The 21,298-nt window shown below is 42.6% G+C and overlaps 1 protein-coding gene across 2 annotated transcripts in view; it reads right to left on the minus strand.

The window, feature by feature from the left end:
• Positions 1 to 21,298, minus strand: part of UBN2 (ubinuclein 2) — a 265,262-nt gene that overhangs the window by 204,997 nt on the left and 38,967 nt on the right. For both annotated transcript variants that reach the window (XM_053721337.1, XM_053721336.1), the window contains 2 exons: positions 4,629 to 4,766; positions 1,215 to 1,327 (listed from right to left, as the gene is read on the minus strand). In XM_053721337.1, the coding sequence (XP_053577312.1) occupies positions 1,215 to 1,327; positions 4,629 to 4,766 (251 nt within the window). The remainder of the gene's footprint in view (positions 1 to 1,214; positions 1,328 to 4,628; positions 4,767 to 21,298) is intronic.

Raw genomic sequence — 21,298 nt, forward strand, 5'->3', positions numbered from 1 at the left:
GTGTCTCACATATTTGACCTCTCCTTATCCAAGATCAATACCCCGGGGACTAGTAAACCTGCTTACTAGCTACGCAGCCATATAACCCTCTCATGGACACATGAATGTCTGTTGTGCAGAGACTGGCACTCAGGCTTTTGCATACTAGCCTGTCAGTCATCAGAGAGCTATGATCACCTACACAGTGCTCACACGCCTGAGCAAACCGCTGCACGTATCTGCTTCTTGTATAGCAAACACTGATATTTTAATACAAAATGTTTAGTTCGGAGCGGAAAATCAACTTCGGAATTTTTTTTTTTCCATTTCTCATTTTGTCTCTTTTTAGGTAATTTAATCAATGAAATTTGTGGATTTTCTAATTCTCAGAACTGAAAATGTACCTGCTGACTTCACAAGGCTAACGCTGCTACATATATGTCCTTAAAGTGATGATATCTGCGTTCCATATTTTTGTATATTTGTATTACTTTTTAAAACATCTAGACTTTGAATAGAGCCTTTGTTTCATAGTTACTCCAACCCCTTTTCTGCTTCTATAGTGTTGAGATGTACAGAGTGTTCCCACCTGCTCTATATTTTGTGCAAGCTGGAAGCTATCCAGTTGAACAGTGAACTGGAGCATGAGTTTGTCATCTACGTCATTAGAAATTCCCTGTCAGTAACACTATGAGTGTTTGCTCGGAGTCTAGAGTGCCCGCACATTCATTTCAATGAGCCGTGCAGCAACGCTTGGGTTTGGCTGACTGGCATAGACTTCACCATTGGGCTAAAGACTGTATAAGTCTCATAAAATAAATAAAAATAATTATATGCATGTTTATTATAAAACAAAAACGTGTGAACATATTTCATATTAAGCTGTTACATATAGTTACTTTTTAAACTTTACTATCACTTTAACTGTCTATCAGATAACAGCTAAACAGTTGCAGTTTATACTAACAATGATCGTGCTAGCCTCGTCAGCTGCAAACTCAAGCCCCAAATGATGCAACTGAGGGGAGGAGTTTAGCTACTTATAAACAATTGCAGCAAACAATTAGTCTTAAAAACATTCAGACATGACGGAGGTTATTCTATAGCAAAACAAATGTCTTATAATTACAGTGTTCCCTGTCCCCTTTACGGGAAAATTTGTGTAAAAAGGAAAAACAAACTCCTCCCAGCCCAGGTGCCAACCCTGCAGCACTTCTGTCTTTGTCTGCACTTACCCCATCGGTTTAGGCGCCTTCAGCTTCCTTGGCTGTTTCTCCTTTTCTACAATGTCATCTTTAAGTTTGCGTTTCTTTAAAGCCCGATCATCTCCTTCCTTTAACTTTGACACCTAACATAGGCACAGAAATGAAACAATTAAACCAAATGCACCACCAGTTACCTGCAGAAGCGCTTTCAGCACCCGCACCTCATATAAAAATACTGTCAGGGAAGCCCCATCCCTAAAATTTAATGAGGGGCAAAAAAAAAAAAAAATGTTTTTAATAATTAGTATAATGGGAAGTGAATTGTAAAATGTGTGTCATAGAATGTTACCAGGGAAGGTAGGAGCTGCAACACTGATAAAACAATAAGTCCAGCAAGCTCCCCTCCCCTGGCTGTTTTGTATTGAGAGGGGGTTGGGAGCCGGACAATCTTAATGTTAAACTTCATAGGAAGTAGGCACTCCTTTGAATGGCTAAAGCACATTCAATTTAATTGGTTATGTTTTAACCAATCAAGTATGGAGTTAATGACCAATCAGGAATTGCTGCAGTTAACTTTCTGCTATTGGCTGCCTTACCATCATACTGCTTATTGGTCACAGTGTCTAGATTCTGGCTGCTATTATTTAGTGTCTAAGAAAGGGGAGTTTTAATTGTTTTATGGCACCTAGAGTGTGATAAGAAGTGTTATTTATAGCCCTGCAGTTCCCTCAATAAAAACTTCCCAGGGTACAAGTCTCGGCTGTGTCAGTGGGATTAATGGGCTTTTGTCACTTTGGGGTAGATTTATCAAAGCCATTCTCATTTAATTCCGTCCAAAATAGTGCATACGAACTGATAGTCATATTCATCAAAGCACTCTGTGCCTATAATTGTGCAAATCTGAAAGAAACTTCTTCGCACTCCGCTTGCATTCAACTAGGCGCACTGGCACGTTCCAGAGTGCAACAATATACATTTTAAATCGGCGTATTTTAACAGCCTGACCTACAAATACACCCAGTTTCTTATTTATCATTGCTTTGCGCCGATAGGGAACTGAAATTTCGGCTTCAATTGTGTGTTGTATATTTCGCCATACAGACTGAGGCGAACACCATTATAATACATGTTTTTAGATCTTGTGATGCAGTACTTTCTTCTTTTAAAGGGACATTATACACTATATTTTTCTTTACATAAATGTTTTGTAGACGATTCATTTATATAGCCCATACAGCTCGATATATTTATTTTAGCGATTTAAAATTATCAACATATGGCAAAAACAGCACAGAAACATTATACAATATAAATATAAGCTAAATAGTTACCTAAAACACGCTTTTTTAATAATCAAGACATGGCAGCATAAATATTTATAGGAATGTACTGTGATAAATAGGGAGTAAATGCTTTTTCGACAGGTGAAATGTATCATTATTACGCCACAGCTCGCCTGAGCAAAGTTACGTCTATTTTTTTTTAATAAATTCAGGCGTACATGTGCGCTTCTCCGGAGGCGAGCTGGGGCGCAGTTACAGGTAAAGCAAAGAGTTTGCCTAGCCTTTGATAAATCTACCCCTTTGTCTGCCTGAGCTACTATCACTTAAGGATATTGTTACACCGAGCCTACTGTGACCCACAGGTCTGAGCAACAGACCCTGTCCACTGGAGTGGTGCAGAAGAATGCTAGAGTCTCCCTGCCTGAAGCTGATCCTTTTCAGGACCCAGGAAGGCCACGCTGACTGCAGGACTGACTGCTCCTCTCTCCAGCAACCACTGGCAACACCCACCCCGTGACATTTGGTGGCAGCGGTGGGATAACATAGCATCAACTCATAATGCCCCTGTAATTATAAGAGCTTGATGACTCTGTTTGAAGAATTCCTGTAGTCTATTAGGGTGTAAGAGATACAGTTTCGTATGAGCTCTGTAAATTTGTACGGACTTTATTTTGCAGGGTAATAGCTTTGAGTTTTCAGATTACTGACCCTGCAAAACAGACCTGCGGTATTTATCTAAAAAAAAAGTAAAAAAAACATGAAATTTCTACTTTGCGTAAAACGTTTAAAAATGTTGTATTTTGATAAATTACTTTAAAAAATTCACTGTGTCAGCATTTACGGTGATAATTATTGTGGCAGGTTTTCAGTGCAGATAACTGTCATTCTGCTTAGTCACATTTATATTGTTTTTTTTGTACCCCTTCTAATTACAATCAATTTCAGAATGTATTTGTGTAACAGCTGTATTTGGCTGAATTGTTGCATTGCACTTGTTTTTTTTTAAAAATACTTAGCTTTTAATCTTGAAAGCCGCTCTAGCAATTCCCCCTACTGCTGCTCGTCACTTCATACGTCAGTAATGACGAATACAGCATCCTTCAATCCCGAGGGGAATCATTACCTGAGGCAATTCCGTGATTGGAGGAAGCCGGATTAGTCATTTTTGACATATGAAGAGGCTTGCGACGGGCGGGGGAATTGCTGGAGTGGCTTTCAAGATTAAAAGTTAAGTAATTTAACAAAACGAGTGAAAAGTTTGATGAATGAAAGTGCCCCTGTTTTTAATAGGGTTTTTAAAAATCGGGCACTAATTCATCAAACTTGACAATAACTTTAAATCATTACTGCTCGTTTCTACTGTAGCAAACTTGTATAGATTTTCTACAAATGTAAATCATCACATTGTATCACTAGAGATGATCTGCAATATTTATTTGTAAGGAAATAAGATTTAATTAAACATCACTAATAGTTCCCCCTTATTGCAAATATGTAACGTCCCTAAAGACAATCAGTATAAGGGGGTCTTTCAGCAATGTATATGCTCTGTATGTACTGCTCTATATAACGTGTACAGCGAGATAGAAGATCCATTACATTATCACACAGTATATGGAGCTCACACAGAGCTCTACACGGGACACTGACATGAGCGGCTTCTTTTTCATCATTAAACATTCGCTGTGCTTATAATTATACAGTTATAAAGGCAAATAAAGTAATTCCATATGTGAGTATGAATAGATCAGGCGGGATTTTTAAAATATTCCCAACCGTCACAGTAGCCAATCAGTGAGAGGGGTGGGAAACTGCATCTGTTTTATATTATTTGTTCGAGCTTTCATTAGCTGAACTGTCCATATGTAACTCAAAATGCTGAACTTTTAAAGCTCAACGTGTCATGTGTCTGCTGAAAATAGTATAAAAATTACATGAAAGAGGAGTAACTGCACAAAAAAAAAAAAAAAAAAATCTTTCAAATAACAGACGACTATTGCAGCCAATAAAAGAGGAGAGCCATTCAGCCAATAAATGAAGCTCCACCATGAAGTTCTCCATAAGGTCCTCTGCATCAATTGTTTTTCGTTCTGGTTTCATAATCACCTAATTAAATGTTTATTTATAACTCACAATTATATAACATTACCGTGACACTCACTTTAGCTGCTTTGTGCTTTTTACTTTCCACAAAATCTTCATTTTCAGAATCAGACGCCTGTCGGAACTGCAGAGGTCCTGTGTTGATATAGAATCCTCCATATTTTGTTGTTAATGAAGCTGGGACTAATTCATCATACTAGAGACAGAAGACAAGAAAACAGATTTCATTCTACAGGGAACGGACATCTGCATCTTTGCAGATCTCTATAGATCTATATCCACATACACACAACAGAAAATATTTTATTTTCAATACATCTCCTTGGAAGAGATGGTGGAAGAGAACATTATCTCGGGACGAACATAAACTAACCAATGTTTACACCAAACCTACTATAATTTTACCCTGGCTCCTAGCTTTTGGGTTATTCTCCATATATACAAATACCCCTGTCTGCTAAAAGCGTGCGTGCCTAGCTCCTAAATATTCTTACAGACTCCTAAATTTTAAACAGATTTGTTGACCCCTGATTTACATCATCCCTTTTACAAGGTTTTGCAGATCTCTATGTTAGAGATAGGTTAGAGGCTCGTGGCTATGTAAGATTTGAATTAGAAGAGACCATGGAGGACGTTTGTAAAATAAATCAGAAAATGAATCGAAGACAAATAGGTTGAAAATAATGGAGGAGAGGAACATGGAGACTTTTTCTACTAGGTATAGTATTCTAGAATTTGCAACTTTGTACAAAAATTATTACTGATGTTGGAGAATGACCTCAGACTGAAAGATGCTATTGGTAAAGGGGTACGATTTGCAAGCAGCTACAATAGGGATGTTCTTAGGAAAGATTTTACCTAAGGGGATGAGATGGCTTAGTAAGGGTAATGGTACTTTTACATGTGGAGGCCAAACCTCTAATTGTTATCAGCACGTGAAAATGGCTAATACATTACTATTTAGATTGTGATGCAAATGTTGTGGTATATTTAATTACCTATAAGTTTTGTAAATACAAGTATACAGGTCGTATTACTCATGTGAGGGGGGGGGGGGGAAGGTAATAGAAAGGGGCAATAGGTCATCTATAAATATATATATATATATATATATATATATATATATATATCTCAATATATCTATATCTATATACATACATACACACACATACACATACATATACGTTAAAAACTGTCCCAGGAGTATGAATGAAATCCGGAATATATAACTCTATAGTAGCAAGTAAAAAGAAATTTATGCTTACAAGATAAAATGATTTCTTTCTTGACACGGTGAGTCCACGGATCATCTCTAATTACTATTGGGAATATCACTACTGCCCAGCAGGAGGCGGCAAAGAGTAACACAGCAAAGCTGTTAAATATCACCTCCCTTCCCTCCAACCCCAGTCATTTGACCGAAGTAAAAAGAGAGAAAGGAAGTAACAAGGTACAGGAGGTGCCCGAGGTTTATAACACAAAACACTGTCTAAGAAAACAGGGCAAGCCGTGGACTCACTGTGTCAAGAAATAAATAAATTTATTAGGTAAGCATAAACTTTGTTTTCTTTCTAATGACACGGTGAGTTCACGGATCATCTCTAATTACTGTTGGGAACCAATACCCAAGCTAGAGGACACAGATGATAAGGGAGGGACAAAACAGGGAACCTAAACGGAAGGCACCACTGCTTGAAGAACCTTTCTCCTAAAAGAAGCCTCAGCCGAGGCAAAAGTATCAAATTCATAGAACTTGGAAAAAGTGTGTAGAGGACCAAGTTGCAGCCTTGCAAATCTGTTCCACAGAAGAATACATTTTTGAATGCCCAGGAAGAGGAAACAGCCCTCATAGAATGAGCCGTGACTCTCTCAGGAGGCTGCTGTCCAGCAGTTTCATAGGCCAAGCAAATTAAACTCTTCAGCCACAAAGATAGATAAGTAGTCATAGCTTTCTGACCCTTACGTTTCCCAGAGAAAACAACAAACAGAGCCAAGACTGGCGAAAATCCTTAGTCGCCTGTAAATAGTATTTCAATGCAGGCTACGCTCCTTATGAGAAGAAGGGTTAGGACACAAAGAAGGGACAACAATTTCTTGATTAATGTTCCTATCCAAAACCACCTTAGGAAGGAACCCCAAATTAGTATGCAGAACTACCTTATCAGAATGAAAAATAAGGTAAGGGGATTCACACTGCGACGCAGAGAGTTTAGAGACTCTGCGAGCAGAAAAAATTGCCACAAGAAACAAAAACTTTCAAAGATAACTTAATATCTAAGGAATGCATAGGCTCAAAAGGAGCCTGCTGAAGAACTTTAAGAATGAAGTTAAGACTCCGGGAGGAGTAACAGGTTTGCAACAAAATAGACAAGGCAGATATTTGACCCTTCAAAGTACTTGCAGATAAACCCTTCTCCAGACCCTCCTGGAGAAAATACAAAATGCTAGGAATCCGAACTCTACTCCAAGAGAAGCCTCTGGATTCACACCAATGCAGATATTTACGCTATATCTTACGGTAAATCTTTCTTGTCACAGGTTTACGAGCCTGAATCATGGTCTCAATGACCGACTCAGAAAAACCACGCTTAGATAAAATTAAGCATTCAATCTCCAAGCTTCAGAGAAACGAGATTTGGATGAAGGAAGGGCCCTTGAAGTAGAAGGTCTTTCCGCAGTGGGAGTCTCCAAGGTGGGAAAGATGACATCTCCACTAGGTCTGCATACCAGATCCTGCAAGGCCACGCTGGTGCAATGAGGATAACCAATGCCTTCGCCTGTTTGATTCGAGCAATAACCCGTGGAAGGAAAGCGAACGGAGGAAATAGTTTTGCAAGACTGAAATTCCAAGGAACCGCCAAAGCATCTATCAGCACAGCCTGAGGATCCCTTGACCTCGACCCGTACCTCGGAAGCTTGGCATTCTGTCAAGATGCCATGATATCCAGCTCCGGCTGTCCCCATTTGAGAACCAAGTTGACAAACAACTCCGGATAAAGTTCCCACTCACCCGGGTGAAAGCTCTGTCTGCTCAGAAAATCCGCTTCCCAATTGTCCACTCCTGGAATGTGGATCGCAGATAGACAGCAGTTGTGGGTCTCCACCCATTGAAAGATCTTGGCTACCTCTGACATGGCCAAGGAACTCTGAGTTCCTCCCTGATGGTTGATGTAAGCCACTGAGGTTATGTTGTCCGACTGAAACCTGATAAACCGGGCTGAAGCCAACTGAGGTCAGGCCAGAAGAGCATTGAAGATTGCCCTCAAATCTAGAATGTTTATGGGGAGAACAGACTCCACCCGAGTCCAAGTCCTGTGAGCCTTTAGTGAACCCCAAACTGCTCCCCAACCCAGAAGGCTTGTGTCCATTGTCACAATCACCAAGGTGGGTCTGCGAAAGCAGGTTCCCTGGTAGAGATGCTCCTGAGACAACCACCAAGGAAGAGAATCTCTTGTCCCCTGATCCAGATGTATTCGCGGGGACAGATCCGCGTAATCCCAGTTTCACTGCCTGAGCATGCATAACTGTAGAGGTCTGAGGTGGAAACAGGCAAACAGAATGATGTCCATGGCTGCTACCATCAGACCGATCACCTCCATACATTAAGCCACTGACGGCCGAGGAGAGGACTGAAGGGCCTCACAAGAGTCGGAGATGCTTGATTTTCTGACTTCTGTCAAAAAAAAAATTCATTGATAGGTGTGGTGGTAATTTAATAACCACAATAGGGAATCTATTATTGTTCCCAAGAACACTACCCTTGTAGCTGGAATTAAGGAACTCTATCCAAAATTCACCTTCCAACCGTGAGAACGCAGGAAGGATAACATCTCCATGTGGGAGTTCGCTTGTTGAAAGGATGGAGCCTGAATGTCATCCAGATAAGGCGCCACTGCAATGCCCCGCAACCGGAGCACCGCCAACAGGGATCCCAGGACCTTTGAAATAATTCTGGGGGCTGTGGCAAGGCCGAATGGAAGAGCCATAAACTGGAAGTACTTGTCTAAAAATGCGAACCTCAGAAACTTGTGACGATCCCTTTGAATTTGAACATGCAGGTACGCGTCCTTTAAATCTATTGTTGTCATGAATTGACCCTCTTGAACCAAGGGAAGAATGGAACGAAGTTTACATCTTGAAGGACGGTACTCTGAGGATTTTTTAGGTCTAAAATTGGTCTGAAGGTTCCCTCTTTTTTGGGAACCACGAACAGATTGGAGAAAAATCCCAGACCCTGCTCCTGCATTGGAACGGGAACTATCACTCCCAGGTTGGAAAGGTCCCGAACACAGTGTAAGAACGCCTCTCTTTGTATCTGGTCTACAGATAATCTTGAGAGCAGAAACCTGCCCCTGGGGGGAAAGGTCTTGAACTCTAGTTTGTATCCCCGGGACACGATATCCACCGCCCAGGGATCCTGAACATCCCAAACCCAAGCCTGAGCGAAGAAGGAAAGTCTGCCCCACAAGATCCGGTCCCGGATCGGGGGCGGACCCTTCAAGCAGATTGAGTCAGCAACGGGCTTCTTAGCTTGCTTCCCCTTGTTCCAAGACTGGTTAGACCTTCAGGAAGGTTTGGACTGATCTTGATTGGCAGAGGAAGGCTTACCTTTGAAGTTTCGAAAGGAACGAAAATTACTCTGACGTCCCTTTTGTTTATTCCTCTTATCCTGAGCGAGAAAATTACCCTTTCCTCCCGTAATGTCTGAAATAATTTCAGCCAAGCCCGGCCCAAACAAGGTCTTACCCTTGTAGGGAATTGCCAAGAGCTTAGACTTATTCGAAACATCCGTAGACAAGTATTTCAACCATAAGGCTCTGCGGGCCAGAACGGCAAAACCAGAATATTTTGCTCCCCGCTTGATAACCTGTAGGGAAGCATCAGTAATGAAAATAATTGGCCAAGTTAAGGGCCTTGATCCTATCCTGGATCTCCTTCAGGGGACTGTCTGAATAGAATCAGACAACGCATCAAACCAATATGCCGCCGCACTAGTGACGGTAGCAATACACACTGCAGGTTGTCATTGTAAACCCTGGTGAACATACATCTTTTTGAGCAACCCTTCCAACTTCTTATCCATAGGATCCTTAAAATAACTATCCTCTATGGGAATAGTGGTTCTCTTAGCAAAAGTGGAAATTGCCCCTTCCACCTTGGGAACTGTCTGCCAAGACTCCTTGATAGAGTCAGCAATAGGAAACATCTTCTTAAAAATAGGGGATGAAGAAAAAAACATAATTTATGCTTACCTGATAAATGTATTTCTCTTGTAGTGTATCCAGTTCACTGATCATCCATTACTTGTGGGATATTCTCCTTCCCAACAGGAAGTTGCAAGAGGATCACCCACAGCAGAGCTGCTATATAGCTCCTCCCCTCACTGCCATATCCAGTCATTCGACCGAAACAAGACGAGAAAGGAGAAACCAAAGGGTGCAGTGGTGACTGTAGTTTAATTAAAATTTAGACCTGCCTTAAAAGGACAGGGCGGGCCGTGGACTGGATACACTACAAGAGAAATACATTTATCAGGTAAGCATAAATTATGTTTTCTCTTGTTAAGTGTATCCAGTCCACGGATCATCCATTACTTGTGGGATACCAATACCAATGGGAGGGACAAGGCAGGAACTTAAACGGAAGGAACCACTAACTGTAGAACCTCTCTCCCAAAAACAGCCTCCGAAGAAGCAAAAGTGTCAAATTTGTAAAGTTTTGAAAAGGTGTGAAGCGAAGACCAAGTCGCAGCCTTGCAAATCTGTTCAACAGAGGCCTCATTTTTAAAGGCCCAGGTGGAAGCCACAGCTCTAGTAGAATGAGCTGTAATCCTTTCAGGGGGCTGCTGTCCAGCAGTCTCATAGGCTAAGCGTATTATGCTCCGAAGCCAAAAGGAGAGAGAGGTTGTCGAAGCTTTTTGACCTCTCCTCTGTCCAGAGTAAACGACAAACAGGGCAGATGTTTGACGAAAATCTTTAGTAGCCTGTAAGTAAAACTTCAAGGCACGGACTACGTCCAGATTATGCAAAAGACGTTCCTTCTTTGAAGAAGGATTAGGACACAATGATGGAACAACAATCTCTTGATTGATATTCCTGTTAGAAACCACCTTAGGTAAAAACCCAGGTTTGGTACGCAGAACTACCTTGTCTGAATGAAAAATCAGATAAGGAGAATCACAATGTAAGGCAGATAACTCAGAGACTCTTCGAGCCGAGGAAATAGCCATCAAAAACAGAACTTTCCAAGATAAAAGTTTAATATCAATGGAATGAAGGGGTTCAAACGGAACTCCCTGAAGAACTTTAAGAACCAAGTTTAAGCTCCACGGGGGAGCAACAGTTTTAAACACAGGCTTAATCCTAACCAAAGCCTGACAAAATGCCTGGACGTCTGGAACTTCTGCCAGATGCTTGTGCAAAAGAATAGACAGAGCAGAGATCTGTCCTTTTAAATAACTAGCTGATAAGCCTTTGTCCAAACCCTTAGTACATGAGTAACTCTTGGATTCACACCAATAAAGATATTTACGCCATATCTTATGGTAGATTTTCCTGGTGACAGGCTTCCGAGCCTGTATTAAGGTATCAATGACTGACTCAGGGAAGCCACGCCTTGATAGAATCAAGCGTTCAATCTCCATGCAGTCAGTCTCAGAGAAAGTAGATTTGGATGATTGAAAGGACCTTGTATTAAAAGGTCCTGCCTCAGAGGCAGAGTCCATGGTGGAAGAGATGACATGTCCACTAGGTCTGCATACCAGGTCCTGCGTGGCCACGCAGGCGCTATCAGAATCACCAATGCTCTCTCCTGTTTGATTTTGGCAATCAGTCGAGGGAGCAGAGGAAACACATAGGCCAGGTTGAAGAACCAAGGAGCTGCTAGAGCATCTATCAGCGTTGCTCCCGGGTCCCTGGACCTGGATCCGTAACAAGGAAGCTTGGCGTTCTGGTGAGACGCCATGAGATCCAGTTCTGGTTTGCCCCAACGATGGACCAGTTGAGCAAACACCTCCGGATGGAGTTCCCACTCCCCCGGATGAAAAGTCTGACGACTTAGAAAATATGCCTCCCAGTTCTCTACGCCTGGGATGTGGATCTCTGACAGGTGGCAAGAGTGAGACTCTGCCCAGCGAATTATCTTTGAGACTTCTAACATCGCTAGAGAACTCCTGGTTCCCCCTTGATGGTTGATGTAAGCCACAGTCGTGATGTTGTCCGACTGAAATCTGATGAACCTCAGTGTTGCTAACTGAGGCCAAGCTAGAAGAGCATTGAATATTGCTCTTAACTCCAGAATATTTATTGGGAGGAGTTTCTCCTCCTGAGTCCACGATCCCTGAGCCTTCAGGGAGTTCCAGACTGCGCCCCAACCTAGAAGGCTGGCGTCTGTTGTTACAATCGTCCAATCTGGCCTGCGAAAGGTCATACCCTTGGACAGATGGACCCGAGAAAGCCACCAGAGAAGAGAATCTCTGGTCTCTTGATCCAGATTTAGTAGAGGGGACAAATCTGAGTAATCCCCATTCCACTGACTTAGCATGCATAATTGCAGCGGTCTGAGATGCAGGCGCTCAAATGGCACTATGTCCATTGCCGCTACCATTAAGCCGATTACTTCCATGCACTGAGCCACTGACGGGCGTGGAATGGAATGAAGGACACGGCAAGCATTTAGAAGTTTTGATAACCTGGACTCCGTCAGGTAAATTTTCATCTCTACAGAATCTATAAGAGTCCCTAGAAAGGAGACTCTTGTGAGTGGTGATAGAGAACTCTTTTCCACGTTCACTTTCCACCCATGCGACCTCAGAAATGCCAGAACTATCTCTGTATGAGACTTGGCAATTTGAAAGCTTGACGCTTGTATCAGGATGTCGTCTAGATACGGAGCCACCGCTATGCCTCGCGGTCTTAGAACCGCCAGAAGTGAGCCCAGAACCTTTGTAAAAATTCTCGGGGCAGTGGCCAACCCGAAGGGAAGAGCTACAAATTGGTAATGCCTGTCTAGAAAGGCAAACCTTAGGAACCGATGATGATCTTTGTGAATCGGTATGTGAAGGTAGGCATCCTTTAAGTCCACTGTGGTCATGTACTGACCCTCTTGGATCATGGGTAGGATGGTCCGAATAGTTTCCATTTTGAATGATGGAACTCTGAGGAATTTGTTTAAGATCTTTAGATCCAAGATTGGTCTGAAGGTTCCCTCTTTCTTGGGAACCACAAACAGATTTGAATAAAATCCCTGTCCTTGTTCCGTCCGCGGAACTGGATGGATCACTCCCATTACTAGGAGGTCTTGCACACAGCTTAGGAATTCCTCTTTCTTTATCTGGTTTGCGGATAACCTTGAAAGATGAAATCTCCCTTGTGGAGGAGAAGCTTTGAAATCCAGAAGATATCCCTGAGATATGATCTCCAACGCCCAGGAATCCTGAACATCTCTTGCCCACGCCTGGGCGAAGAGAGAAAGTCTGCCCCCCACTAGATCCGTTTCCGGATAGGGGGCCTTCCTTCATGCTGTCTTGGGGGCAGCAGCAGGCTTTCTGGCCTGCTTGCCCTTGTTCCAGAACTGGTTAGGTTTCCAGGCCTGTCTGGAATGAGCAACAGTTCCCTCTTGTTTTGAAGTGGAGGAAGTTGATGCTGCTCCTGCCTTGAAATTTCGAAAGGCACGAAAATTAGACTGTTTGGCCTTTGATTTGGCCCTGTCCTGAGGAAGGGTATGACCCTTGCCTCCAGTAATGTCAGCAATAATTTCCTTCAAGCCAGGCCCGAATAAGGTCTGCCCCTTGAAAGGAATGTTGAGTAATTTAGACTTTGAAGTCACGTCAGCTGACCAGGATTTAAGCCATAGCGCCCTACGCGCTATTCTTAGCCGTTAGTTTAGTCAAATGAACAATGGCATCAGAAACAAATGAGTTAGCTAGCTTAAGCGTTCTAAGCTTGTCAATAATATCATTCAATGGAGCTGTCTGGATGGCCTCTTCCAGGGCCTCAAACCAGAATGCCGCCGCAGCAGTGACAGACGCAATGCATGCAAGGGGCTGTAAAATAAAACCTTGTTGAATAAACATTTTCTTAAGGTAACCCTCCAATTTTTTATCCATTGGATCTGAAAAAGCACAACCTCCACCTTAGGGACTGTCTGCCATAAGTCCCGTGTAGTGGCGTCTATTGGAAACATTTTTCTAAATATAGGAGGTGGGGAAAAGGGCACACCGGGTCTATCCCACTCCTTGCTAATAATTTCTGTAAGCCTTTTAGGTATAGGAAAAACGTCAGTACACACCGGCACCGCATAGTATCTATCCAGCCTACACAATTTCTCTGGAATTGCAACTGTGTTACAGTCATTCAGAGCAGCTAATACCTCCTCAAGCAATACACGGAGGTTCTCAAGCTTAAATTTAAAATTAGAAATCTCTGAATCAGGTTTCCCTGAGTCAGAGATGTCACCCACAGACTGAAGCTCTCCGTCCTCATGTTCTGCATACTGTGACGCAGTATCAGACATGGCTCTAACAGCATTTGCGCGCTCTGTATCTCTCCTAACCCCAGAGCTATCGCGCTTGCCTCTTAATTCAGGCAATCTAGATAATACCTCTGACAGGGTATTATTCATGATTGCAGCCATGTCCTGCAAGGTAATCGCTATGGGCGTCCCTGATGTAATTGGCGCCATATTAGCGTGCGTCCCCTGAGCGGGAGGCGAAGGGTCTGACACGTGGGGAGAGTTAGTCGGCATAACTTCCCCCTCGACAGAACCCTCTGGTGATAATTCTTTTATAGATAAAGACTGATCTTTACTGTTTAAGGTGAAATCAATACATTTAGTACACATTCTCCTATGGGGCTCCACCATGGCTTTCAAACATAATGAACAAGTAGGTTCCTCTGTGTCAGACATGTTTAAACAGACTAGCAATGAGACTAGCAAGCTTGGAAAACACTTTAAAACAAGTTTACAAGCAATATAAAAAACGTTACTGCGCCTTTAAGAAACACAAATTTTCCCAAATTTTGAAATAACAGTGAAAAAATGCAGTTACACTAACAAAATTTTTACAGTGTATGTAATAAGTTAGCAGAGCATTGCACCCACTTGAAAATGGATGATTAACCCCTTAATACCAAAAACGGAATAACAAATGACAAAAACGTTTTTTAAACAGTCACAACAACTGCCACAGCTCTACTGTGGCTTTTTACCTCCCTCAATACGACTTTTGAAGCCTTTTGAGCCCTTCAGAGAAGTCCTGGATCATGCAGGAAGAAGCTGGATGTCTGTGTCTGTAATTTTTGCTGTGCAAAAAAAAGCCAAAATAGGCCCCTCCCACTCATATTACAACAGTGGGAAGCCTCAGGGAACTGTTTCTAGGCAAAATTCAAGCCAGCCATGTGGAAAAAACTAGGCCCCAATAAGTTTTATCACCAAACATATGTAAAAAATGATTAAACATGCCAGCAAACGTTTTAAAATACACTTTTGTATGTATCTCTATTAATAAGCCTGATACCTGTCGCTATCACTGCATTTAAGGCTTTACTTACATTACTTCGGTATCAGCAGCATTTTCTAGCAAATTCCATCCCTAGAAAAATATTTTAACTGCACATACCTTATTACAAGAAAACCTGCACGCTATTCCCCCTCTGAAGTTACCTCACTCCTCAGAATATGTGAGAACAGCAAAGGATCTTAGTTACTTCTGCTAAGATCATAGAAAACGCAGGCAGATTCTTCTTCTAAATACTGCCTGAGATAAACAATACACTCCGGTACCATTTAAAAATAACAAACTTTGATTGAAGAAATAAACTAAGTATAAAACACCACAGTCCTCTTACGACCTCCATCTTAGTTGAGAGTTGCAAGAGAATGACTGGATATGGCAGTGAGGGGAGGAGCTATATAGCAGCTCTGCTGTAGGTGATTCTCGTGCAACTTCCTGTTGGGAAGGAGAATATCCCACAAGTAATGGATGATCCGTGGACTGGATACACTTAACAAGAGAAAAGGGATACCCGGTCTCTCCCATTCCCTAACAATAATCTCTGTAGCCCGATCAGGTACAGGGAAAACATCCACCATGGAAGGTACATAAAAATTCTTGTTTAGCTTGCTAGACTTCTTAGGATTGACTACGACCGTAGAATCGGAGTCGTCCAAAATAGCCAAAACCTCCTTAAGTAACAAACGGAGGTGTTCTAGCTTAAACCTGAAGGATACAACGTCAGCATCAGCAGAAGGCATTACACTGAGTCTGAGATTTCACCCTCAGATGCCACTGAAGTATCTTCCTCCTCAGATTTCTGGGAGGGAACATTCGAAATAGCCACGACCGTCAGAAACCTTACTCACTGATTCTTTACATTTCCTCTTGTGTTTTCCCTGCAGCATAGGAAAAGCAGACAGCGCATCAGATACCGCAGAAGACATAAGGGCAGCGATGTCTTGCAACGTAACTCCAGGCGGAGTTTGAGAGGAAGCACAGGGCACAGCATGTGTGGACAATAAAATTTGGGACACTTGAACACTAACCCTAGCGCCAAGGTACTAATAAATGGAACCCTATCAGGACCGTTCACAATATCTAATGGGACAAGGCAGGGGTGTCCATTGTCGCCTCTGTTTTTCGCTTGCGTAATCGAAACATTAGCAGTTAGGATCAGATCCCATCCAGATATTGCAGGAGTTACAATAGATGATCAGCAATACACCATATCTTTGTTTGCTGATGACTTACTATTTACTTTGACTGACCCCATGACCTCGTTACCCCTACTGGTTAGGGAATTTCAAGTTTTCCATGATATGTCCAACTTCTTGGTCAATATTACAAAATCCGAAATACTAAATATTACCATTGGGCCGCGGGAAACAGAACAATTAGTAAACCTATCCCCATTCAAATGGAACAAATGCCATCTTAAGCATGGCCCACATGTGGTGGTGGTGCACAGTCATACAAAATCTTTGGAGATCAGTTATCTTAGAAATAGAAGACATACTTGAAACACAATTCCCCTTAGATCCCCTACTCTGGTTACTAAATAAACCACCAAAAATTAAGCATAAGCCCTCTCTTAAACTGTTCTTTATTATGTCAAATAGCATAAAATTTTTGATAGCTAGGAACTGGAGGTCAAAAGATCCCCCTACTATAGAGATGTGGGTTAAAAGAGTCTCCGAATTGGTTCACCTCGAGGAACTCTACTACTTACGAATGGATAGAATGGAAGTTTATGCACAAGTTGTTTCACTATGGGAAATATACCTTAAAGATAGATAGGTGGGTCCAATATCATACATTAGTTATATGGAGAAATAATGGAGTCTAATGATTGGAGCTCTCCCCTGAAATATTTTAATAAAAGAGAAGTGTCAGAATTTGATAACGGCTTTCACTTGTTCTTTTCTAGAGTTCTTTTCCATTTGCTGAGGGCCAGATTTTCTAGTAAGTGTTCGCCGGTCCAGTCCAATGTTGTGTTGTTACGATAGTAAATTTGAATTAGCCCAATACCTAACATGTACTGCTACGTCTAATATGTACAAATTTGGAGCTGCGTCTCCACAACCTGTAAATCCATTTTTTACTATCTCAATAAAGCTAATTAAAAAAAAATAAAAAAAAAATTTGGGACACTTGAGGAGAAAGCTGCAGCATATATTGAACATTGTCAGAAAACTCCTGGACAGCATCCGCCTTAGATGTTGGCTCAGAAAAAAAGTATCCCTGTAATTTAAAGTTCTCTCAATACATGAGGAACAGAAAGGGATTAGTGGTTCACGTTAGCATAAAAACATAAAGAACAAGAAACATTTTGCAGGGCCTCTTGGTCCATCTTTACTCACAACTAATCAAATTAGAATTAAATAAATTGATATTTTAGGTTGAAATTAACACACAAAAAAAGTTACTGTCTCTTAAAAATAAAACTGTTACGGTTTTAAAATTTAGCTGCAAGAAAATAAACTGTCACAAACACTCCGGACAACCTCTACACATTAGCTTAGCTGAGGTGCCTACCATCTGTGCTGACACCGGAGTGTATATCCTGCTAGAAGAAGTCCGGACTCAACTTATAGCTGTAAACGCAGTCCGGCAACCGTAGCACTGCTTACAAGGCTGCAATGACGCTGTCTCCCCTCCAGAACACAGGAAGTGAAGGGGGAAAGGCGCGCAATAGAAACTTGCCGCCTCAGCTAGCCCCGCCCATCGTGGGCAAATCAAAATTAACCTCCCGGTCGGCAAAATGTACTCTAAAGTAAAGCCGCCGGGAGCAAGTGAAACACACCACACATTGAGCCATATCTCCTCGTCCCCAGTGCCTGCCATTACTGCCGTTTTAAACATTATCCCCTAATTCTATAGGGCAATGTCTCTTATGTACAATCAAATGATGTTAAAGTGCCATAGTCTTCCTGCATATGTTCCAGAAAAAAAAAACAGCACTTGCCTCCAGAAATCTACCAGGCAGCAAGGCAGCTCACTAGGTTTGAGAGGCCAGTTCCCTGACATGGACCTGTGAAAGAAAAACAAAGTCTGAGTAATATTACTCAGGCTTTCAATGTTAGGGCAGCAATAACTAAATGGGAGGCGCAGTGAGGATTATACCCCACAAGTTCCCATTGCTCTAAAGCCACCACTGCTCTACTGAAGAGACCAATATGGACTACGGCTACACCCTAGGACAAAGCAGAACAAACTTGCACTGCTTAAAAAACAGAATTTATGTTTACCTGATAAATTACTTTCTCCAACGGTGTGTCCGGTCCACGGCGTCATCCTTACTTGTGGGATATTCTCTTCCCCAACAGGAAATGGCAAAGAGCCCAGCAAAGCTGGTCACATGATCCCTCCTAGGCTCCGCCTACCCCAGTCATTCGACCGACGTTAAGGAGGAATATTTGCATAGGAGAAACCATATGGTACCGTGGTGACTGTAGTTAAAGAAAATAAATTATCAGACCTGATTAAAAAAACCAGGGCGGGCCGTGGACCGGACACACCGTTGGAGAAAGTAATTTATCAGGTAAACATAAATTCTGTTTTCTCCAACATAGGTGTGTCCGGTCCACGGCGTCATCCTTACTCGTGGGAACCAATACCAAAGCTTTAGGACACGGATGAAGGGAGGGAGCAAATCAGGTCACCTAAATGGAAGGCACCACGGCTTGCAAAACCTTTCTCCCAAAAATAGCCTCAGAAGAAGCAAAAGTATCAAACTTGTAAAATTTGGTAAAAGTGTGCAGTGAAGACCAAGTCGCTGCCCTACATATCTGATCAACAGAAGCCTCGTTCTTGAAGGCCCATGTGGAAGCCACAGCCCTAGTGGAATGAGCTGTGATTCTTTCGGGAGGCTGCCGTCCGGCAGTCTCGTAAACCAATCTGATGATGCTTTTAATCCAAAAAGAGAGAGAGGTAGAAGTTGCTTTTTGACCTCTCCTTTTACCGGAATAAACAACAAACAAGGAAGATGTTTGTCTAAAATCCTTTGTAGCATCTAAATAGAATTTTAGAGCGCGAACAACATCCAAATTATGCAACAAACGTTCCTTCTTTGAAACTGGTTTCGGACACAGAGAAGGTACGATAATCTCCTGGTTAATGTTTTTGTTAGAAACAACTTTTGGAAGAAAACCAGGTTTAGTACGTAAAACCACCTTATCTGCATGGAACACCAGATAAGGAGGAGAACACTGCAGAGCAGATAATTCTGAAACTCTTCTAGCAGAAGAAATTGCAACTAAAAACAAAACTTTCCAAGATAATAACTTAATATCAACGGAATGCAAGGGTTCAAACGGAACCCCCTGAAGAACTGAAAGAACTAAATTGAGACTCCAAGGAGGAGTCAAAGGTTTGTAAACAGGCTTAATTCTAACCAGAGCCTGAACAAAGGCTTGAACATCTGGCACAGCGGCCAGCTTTTTGTGAAGTAACACAGACAAGGCAGAAATCTGTCCCTTCAGGGAACTTGCAGATAATCCTTTTTCCAATCCTTCTTGAAGGAAGGATAGAATCCTAGGAATCTTAACCTTGTCCCAAGGGAATCCTTTAGATTCACACCAACAGATATATTTTTTCCAAATTTTGTGGTAAATCTTTCTAGTTACAGGCTTTCTGGCCTGAACAAGAGTATCGATAACAGAATCTGAGAATCCTCGCTTCGATAAGATCAAGCGTTCAATCTCCAAGCAGTCAGCTGGAGTGAAACCAGATTCGGATGTTCGAACGGACCCTGAACAAGAAGGTCTCGTCTCAAAGGTAGCTTCCAAGGAGGAGCCGATGACATATTCACCAGATCTGCGTACCAAGTCCTGCGTGGCCACGCAGGAGCTATCAAGATCACCGACGCCCTCTCCTGATTGATCCTGGCTACCAGCCTGGGGATGAGAGGAAACGGCGGGAACACATAAGCTAGTTTGAAGGTCCAAGGTGCTACTAGTGCATCCACTAGAGCCGCCTTGGGATCCCTGGATCTGGACCTGTAGCAAGGAACTTTGAAGTTCTGACGAGAGGCCATCAGATCCATGTCTGGAATGCCCCACAGCTGAGTGACTTGGGCAAAGATATCCGGATGGAGTTCCCACTCCCCCGGATGCAATGTCTGACGACTCAGAAAATCCGCTTCCCAATTTTCCACTCCTGGGATGTGGATAGCAGACAGGTGGCAGGAGTGAGACTCCGCCCATAGAATGATTTTGGTCACTTCTTCCATCGCCAGGGAACTCCTTGTTCCCCCCTGATGGTTGATGTACGCAACAGTTGTCATGTTGTCTGATTGAAACCGTATGAACTTGGCCCTCGCTAGCTGAGGCCAAGCCTTGAGAGCATTGAATATCGCTCTCAGTTCCAGAATATTGATCGGTAGAAGAGATTCTTCCCGAGACCAAAGACCCTGAGCTTTCAGGGATCCCCAGACCGCGCCCCAGCCCATCAGACTGGCGTCGGTCGTGACAATGACCCACTCTGGTCTGCGGAATGTCATCCCTCGTGACAGGTTGTCCAGGGACAGCCACCAACGGAGTGAGTCTCTGGTCCTCTGATTTACTTGTATCTTCGGAGACAAGTCTGTATAGTCCCCATTCCACTGACTGAGCATGCACAGTTGTAATGGTCTTAGATGAATGCGTGCAAAAGGAACTATGTCCATTGCCGCTACCATCAACCCGATCACTTCCATGCACTGAGCTATGGAAGGAAGAGGAACGGAATGGAGTATCCGACAAGAGTCTAGAAGTTTTGTTTTTCTGGCCTCTGTCAGAAAAATCCTCATTTCTAAGGAGTCTATTATTGTTCCCAAGAAGGGAACCCTTGTTGACGGAGATAGGGAACTCTTTTCCACGTTCACTTTCCATCCGTGAGATCTGAGAAAGGCCAGGACAATGTCCGTGTGAGCCTTTGCTTGAGGAAGGGACGACGCTTGAATCAGAATGTCGTCCAAGTAAGGTACTACAGCAATGCCCCTTGGTCTTAGCACAGCTAGAAGGGACCCTAGTACCTTTGTGAAAATCCTTGGAGCAGTGGCTAATCCGAAAGGAAGCGCCACGAACTGGTAATGTTTGTCCAGGAATGCGAACCTCAGGAACCGATGATGTTCCTTGTGGATAGGAATATGTAGATACGCATCCTTTAAATCCACCGTGGTCATGAATTGACCTTCCTGGATGGAAGGAAGAATAGTTCGAATGGTTTCCATCTTGAACGATGGAACCTTGAGA

The sequence above is a fragment of the Bombina bombina genome, chromosome 7, assembly GCF_027579735.1.
Source record: "Bombina bombina isolate aBomBom1 chromosome 7, aBomBom1.pri, whole genome shotgun sequence".
In the NCBI taxonomy this organism is placed as follows: domain Eukaryota; kingdom Metazoa; phylum Chordata; class Amphibia; order Anura; family Bombinatoridae; genus Bombina; species Bombina bombina.